This window comes from Octopus sinensis, linkage group LG6 (assembly GCF_006345805.1).
Source record: "Octopus sinensis linkage group LG6, ASM634580v1, whole genome shotgun sequence".
Classification (NCBI taxonomy): Eukaryota; Metazoa; Mollusca; class Cephalopoda; order Octopoda; family Octopodidae; genus Octopus; species Octopus sinensis.
Window position 1 is genome coordinate 79,719,841 of NC_043002.1, and position 7,373 is coordinate 79,727,213.

At 37.2% G+C, this 7,373-nt stretch overlaps 1 protein-coding gene across 1 annotated transcript; it reads left to right on the forward strand.

The window, feature by feature from the left end:
- Window positions 1-634: 634 nt before the first annotated feature.
- On the forward strand, window positions 635-949 carry LOC115213268. The gene has a single exon (XM_029782202.1). The coding sequence runs from the start codon at window positions 635-637 to the stop codon at window positions 947-949; it is 315 nt and encodes a 104-aa protein (XP_029638062.1).
- The last annotated feature ends 6,424 nt before the right edge of the window (window positions 950-7,373 follow it).

Genomic DNA, 7,373 nt, shown 5'->3' on the forward strand with positions numbered 1-7,373 from the left:
CCATATATTTAGCAATCAATAAGTCAATCAATCAATCATTCAATCAATTTATCTGTCTATCTGTCTATCTATCTATCTATCTATCTATCTATCTATCTATCTATCTATCTATCTATCTATCTATCTATCTTTCTACCAACGGTATACTTCTCACCGACTTCTTCTTGCTTTGATCATATAACATTTTCTCACACTTTCCCCAAATACACTTAACACACAAAAATCATATAAACCCCTGCCTACACATTTGTTCATGCACATCAACATGCGTACATATATTCACAAGAAACATACCCCCCACACACACACATACACAGAGTCATGCAAAAATTACTCTCATACGATGGGATGCTGAGACGTTTCTGGCGCTAATGTTATCGCGAAAGAGTAGAGGTGTTACCTTTAAGGCGGTAGTAGGACTATTAGTTAGAAGAAGAAATTCAAAACATCATGATGGTATACAATACATGCTTTTGTTTTTTTTTGTAGATTTCATGCATGATGGCAGCTCCTACAGTAGATTTAGGTAAAATTGAAGCACGGTCATGAACTTCTTTTTGTAAGGCAAAAAGACAAGCAAGGTGAACGAAGTTTCAAGAATGGCTGCCCATCTTACCCCAAAGAAAAAATTCGGATGTCATTGTTTCGGACTGGTCATTTCGAGGCAACGGATGAACTCCAGTCAGGGCAGTCAACTTCTGCGACTGCAGACAAGAAAGCTGATGCTGTGCACATCACGATTCTCGTGGATCGCCGGATTTCAGCTAAAGCCATCGCTGAGATTCTGGATATTTTCCACAAAATGAGTGTCAATATACGTGAACACAAATCAGTAGCGCATCAGACAGATATCAAAGCCGATTTTGGGCCAGTTTTCAGCAGAAAGGCTGGTTTAATGGCTTCTTTAGTAACTATGGATGAAACCTGGTTTCATAATTATGAATTCTAGACCAAGCAGCAATCAATGAAATGGGGTGACAGTGATTCACCGCGTCCCATGTAGTTTCGAACTCAGAAGTTAGCTGGAAAATTCTGGCTTCAGTTTTTTGTAACAGAGATGGGCTACTCATAAACATCTGACAAAGGTACGCACCATCAATGCAGAATACTAACGTCTCAGTTGGACGACCTGCTTGAAGCTTTGAAGAAGAAACTCGAGAAATGCTGAGCTGTGTGTACTGTTTTTGCAGGATAATGCACCGCATCACACATCACATAAAACTCTACGGAAAATATGCGAAAATATGTGACTTTGACTTCAAATTGGTTGGCCACCCACCTTACTCTCCTGATTTGTTCCCTTAACTCTCATCCCTTTCCACATCTGAAAAAAACAACAAAACAAAATAAATCTCAAGAGAAAGAAATTTCACTCCGATTCGGAGGCCTGGTTGAAGGCCCAACATTCCGAGTACTTTTCACAGGGCTTAGAAAAACTGAAGGACTGCTGCAATAAGTGTGTGAATTTGAGATGGGAATATGTAGAATAAAATCCTAATTAACTGGTCTTCCTTGTATTTTCTTTTACCCAAAGCCAGGAAATTTTCATCACCCTAAGGTACTCATACAAACATCTATACACCTACGCAAACGCACGCTCACGAACAAGCAGACGATTACTACCTTACAAAAGTATTAATGGAAGAAATGAAACAAGGAATGTGGTCAAACACTGTTATATAAATTAGTATGTTAATGAAAGGAAAATGCAAATAAACAGCAAAATTCTTTGTTGATGTAAAATGGAAAAACGAAAACTTCATTATCCACCTTTTTTCTTTTTGTTTTTACAAAAAGAAAATTAATTTAATTAATTATTAGTTACAACTTCTATTACTGACTGCTAATGAAATAGCATATGTATATTAAGGAGTACGGGGATGTTTTTGTGAAGTGGTGGTATTGGAGGTAATGGTGGTGGTTGTGATGATGACGGTGTTGGTGCTTTGTGGTATCGTCTTTGTTTTAGCATGTTATTTTGCAGCTTATCTACAATTCAGATGATCATAATATACACGATGGTGTTGTTAATGTTGATAAAGGGGGCGTGATACTTTGTAAGGAAATGCTAATGTAATGATGAGGATGATGTTGATGATGATGATGATGATGATATGATGATGATGATATGATGATGATGATGATGATGATGATAATGGTGGCGATGATGTTCATGATAATGATGACGACGAAATGACAATAACAACTATAAAAATAACAATGACAATAACAATAACAGTAAATATTGAAACTATACAACAAACTAGAATAACAATATCACCTACGCTAATAATAATAATAATGATATTAATAATAATGATAATAATAATAATAATAATAATAATAATAATAATAATAATGATAATAACAACTATACTACTACTACTACTCATAATAATAATAATAATAATACGAAGAAGATGATGATGATGCAGAAGAAGAAGAAGAAGAAGAAGAAGAAGAAGAAGAAGAAGAAGACGAATGAGAAGACGAGGAAGAAGAAGAAGAAGAAGAAGAAGAAGAAGAAGACGAAGAAGAAGACGAGGAAGGAGAAGAAGAAGAAGAAGAAGAAGAAGAAGAAGAAGAAGAAGAAGAAGAAGAAGAAGAAGAAGAAGAAGAGAAGAAGAAGACAAAGAAGAAGAAGACAAAGAAGAAGAAGAAGACGACGAAGAAGAATGACAATGTTTAGTAAAAGAATAATGACATAGCAAATAGTAACACAGATTCACGCATACATATCCACATACATATATGTAAACGGAAGAAATAAAACTTTATAAAAAGCCCAAACAAACAAAAAACTTAATAACAGGGTTGTGTGTTACATAAAGTTGTTTTGCAATTCCCTTCTTCACACAAAATGGTTATCATTAAAGATTGGCCATTGAATTTGAAACGTGAATCTAAGGAAAATACATAAGAAAATAACTAAATAACCTCTATAAAGTAAATAAATAAATAAATAACTAAATTATTAAAGGAATGAATGAATAAATGTATAAAATAAAATGAAATTCAGAAATGAAAGTCTGTGTAACAAGGAAGTGAAGCAAGGCGGTTTCTCTCACATGTCAAGGCAGGTCGAAATAGCTTATTGAAGGGCTAATGTAATTATGTATGTATGTATGTATGTATACGTGTGTGCGTGTGTCTGCGTGTGTGTGTGTGTGTGTGTATACGTAAATGACGAACGATGAAAATGAGTGCTCAACACTACATTGTTGGATATAACTTCTTTAATTGTGAATACCGTTGGTTTCATATTAGGAATATTTGGAAAATATCCCCGTATCTTAACAATTTTTCAAACTGATCACGTAGAGAAACGTGTTTGCCGCCAATTTGGAAAACACAGCCTTGTTTAGTCCGCGGATATTCTTGTGAATTCACGTGGATAAAACAATGAATGAAGGGACGTTACCCTTGGGTGGTATCGTCAGAATGTTTGTACCCTTTGGATTTGTATTCGAGGCAAATTTTTGTGCAGTGGATTTGTTTGCAATATTTTGTTTATGATTTGGATGTGATGTTTTTGTACTTGTGTGCTGAGGTATTTCGTCATTGGGGCATATTTCTTCTGTGTGTAGAGTGTGTGTGCTATGTGTGTTCAGATTTCAGTTCAGGAAAGTAGCTACCCTGATGGGATTATCGTCGCAGATGGTGGCTCGTGTTCGAAGTATTTGAGTGTAAAATATTGCTTGTGTATGTAGGGAGAGACGGTTTCATCCCTAATGTTTAAGATGTTATCTGTTGCTTGTATAATGTTTAATTTTTCAGTAATACAGGGTTCACATTTGGTACCCCGTCCACTATCTTTTTTGGCTTTGGCAATAATTTTCCATTCTAGGAGTTGCTTATTCTACCTTCTTTCATTGTCCATATCATGTTTGTCAGGTATGTTGCATGTTTTTTTTTTAAATTTTTGTCTCTGAATAACGCCAGCTGTTATGTATACCTTTTCTTGAACAAGTTGCCTGTCATTCCGATATACGTCTTTGCTCCTCCGTTGGTGTTCGTGATCGTGGCCTTGTATACGAGTTCTTTCCCGAGACAATTGTTGCTTAGAAGACAGCAGTTTGGGGATCTACAGTTGCATTATCTTTGGGGTGGTGGTGTTTCTGATGTGTTTACGGTATTGTGATTAAGTATTATTGACCCTATACTGGGGAGGCAACTATAACTAAGTTTAACAGCTTTCCAGTTGGAGATCTTGTGGAATTTGTGTGAATGTGGAAAGTGGTTATCTACTAGTTTTTAAGAATTTCCTAACTATGGTAGTGGCTACATTCATCCTATAAGATGGGTTAAACCATAAGATTTTCCCCTGTCTGAGTCTTCTTGGTCTGTTTATATTTGCTAATCTTAAAATTATATATTTGCTATTCTTAAAGTTGGATCTTTCTAATGCAACTCTATAATATGCGGCTTTTTCAAAAGTGTCGTTGTCGGCGGATAAATTGGAGACGCACCTGCTAATGTTGTTAAGCATTTGTTTTAATACTGCTGGTGTGTGGTTGAAACCTATGTCTATGGACGAAGCTTACTCGTTTGGTCTGTGGTAGGGTTTAAATTTTTCTGTGTTAAGATTCATGTTAATCTCTAGGAAGTTGACTTCTTTAAGGCTGGTATTAATTGGCTTAATATTCTGCAAAATCTTTTCTTCTATTCATATCATGTCCGTTTATAATGTATACTACTCTCAGGCCATCGTCCACACACACACACACACAAATCTTTAGGTCGTGAGCTGGAAGAATCTCTACGGTATCGGGAAAAAGGCTTAGCAGCATTTCTTCCGAGTTTACTTTCTGAGTTCGAATGCCGTTGGGGTCGACTTTGACTTTCATCAATTCGGGGTCGATAAAATAAGTACCAGTTGCGTACTGTGGTCGATGTAATTGACTTACCTCCGAAATTGTTGACCTTATGCCAAAATTTGAAATCAATATTTCCAAGTCATATTTCAAGATAACTATCTTGTTGGCTACGACTAGAGCGAGGGACTAAAGCATTATTTCACATGAAACTAAAATCAGGCGCGCACACACACGCACACAAACACACACACCACCATTGGCTTCTACACAGTTTCCGTTTATGAACTGTAATTTAAGGCACTGGACGGCCCAGAGTTCTTTACTCCAGGTGCCGTGCATTGTGGTCGAACACGAAACCTGACTGATTTGAAAGCAAACTACCTAACCACGACGCCATGCACTGTCTTCCAAATATGCTCCTAACGACCGCAGTCATACTCTTTTACTTGTTTTAGTCATTTGGCTGCGGCCATGCTGGGGCACTGCCTTTAGTCGAGCTAATCGACCCCGGGTCTTATTCTTTGTAAGCCTAGTACTTATTCTATCGGTCTCTTTTACCGAACCGCTAGGTTACGGGGACGTAAACAAACCAGCATCGGTTATCAAGCGATGTTGTGGGGACAAACAGACAAAAACATACACATACATATACACATATAAACGACGGGCTTCTTTCAGTTTCCGTATACCAAATCCACTCATAAGGCTTTGGTCGGCCCGAGGCTATAGTAGAAGACATTTGCCCAAGGTGCCATGCAGTGGGACTGAACCCGGAACCATGTGGTTGGTAAGCAAGCTACTTACTACACAGCCTGGAGTTGCCGCGTATTATGACTGAAACGGAAACCTGTATGTTTGTGAAGCTAGTCACCTAACCGCATAAGGCTTGCCTTGTATTTAACAGTGTGCATACAATCGAGTGTGGTGTGAAAACAACGAGGTAGCAAAAGGTAAAATAGCAATAAAGAAGGAAAACAAATGCTTCAAAAGCGACGGGAGTGAATGCAAGAACGGTGTGATATCGCAGTGGCAATAGGAAAGAAAGAAACAACGATAGAACAGCGACTATTATAAGCAACAACAGCAATAACAAAGATGATGAAACGACAAGAACAACAGCAACAAATAAGTAGCCCACTATAAAACAACAACCACATTTGCAAAAAGCAGTGAAATCCTATTACAAGTAAAAGACCAAACCAAAATAAGAAACAAAAAAAAAGCAGAAGAAACAAATGAAAAAAGAAAATAAATAAACGAACACTTACATCAAACGGTATATTTGCCCACTTGAGTTATTTCCCTTGGGTTTATTTTATTTATTGCAGTTTTAGTGTTATTATTATCATTATCAAACGGAACGGACGAGGAAATGTGTAATGGGTGGTGAGATGAGCAAGGTAAGAATTTAAGGCGAGTCTTTAAACAGAAGGTGATTGACATGGAATTAGATGTCTTAAGATGTAAATATTTACAACTGCTGGGGTCAATCAAATCGAGAACACACACGCAGCTCTCTCATGTGTATGTGTGTGTATACACACATATATGCATATATATGTATATACTTTATATATACATATATATAGATATATGTGTGTATATTATATATATATGTATGTATATGCATATTTGTCTGTGTGTATAGCATAGTCTTTTATTTGTTTGTAGGTGAGAGCATAAACTCTGATCACCCAATTTCTCTCCTCCTTTCTCTTCTTCTGCGTTTGTGTCATTCGGCTATTTCAACCTGTCAAACATATCTTTATTCACTTTCTTGCTTTTTCCCCTCTTTAGCTCCCTGTCTGTCTATCTTTCTCTCCCATTCGCCCTCTCTCTCTCTCTCTCTCTCTCTCTCTCGTCTTCTCTGCATTTCTCTAACACATATGCTCCTCTTCTCAGTTCAACACGAGTAGTCAGCGAGATTAGCCAGACACAAAAGTGTTGCTGTTTTGTCGAACCAATAACAAGCCGTACTGTCAATCAAACCTTCGAGGGATCGAAAACAAACATTAGTGATATGTCCTTAAATGATAAAGAAGTGCAGTATTCTAGTGACAAGTTTGCTAATTTAGCAGCAGGAAAGAGTCTGTATTGATTAAACAAGTGTTTTCTCACGGTAAAGAAAAAGGACACACACCCGGGTCTGCAGACAGGCGTTCGGCTCCGACAAATCCATCACACCAAGATCACTTAAACATCAACATGAAACACAGAAATAGTGTCACTCTGCGGTTACTTGAAAAGTCTGTTAAAAATGTTAGGGAGAAATATCTAAAAGCACCAAAAGACTTTCCCTTCCTTTAATATTATTGCTTTTTTTGCAGTTTAGTCTCAGGTCAGCTCTGATAGACTTGAGCTTAACCAAAGTCATTCGTAATATGACCATCCTGTTTTAGAGGTATCTAGGACTAACGTATCTTACGTTCCTGTTTTACGATAGCTGAGTGTGGATTGAGAATTATTTGACTGCTATCTCTCACGGTTCGACTGACCTCGCAAAGCTCCTTTCATTTGTTCATGCTCATCATTTCGATACGTGTATTCTCAAATGTC

Bases quoted from the DNA above. Each gene is read 5' to 3' on its own strand.
- LOC115213268 (XM_029782202.1), top strand. From the start codon at position 635: ATGTCATTGTTTCGGACTGGTCATTTCGAGGCAACGGATGAACTCCAG.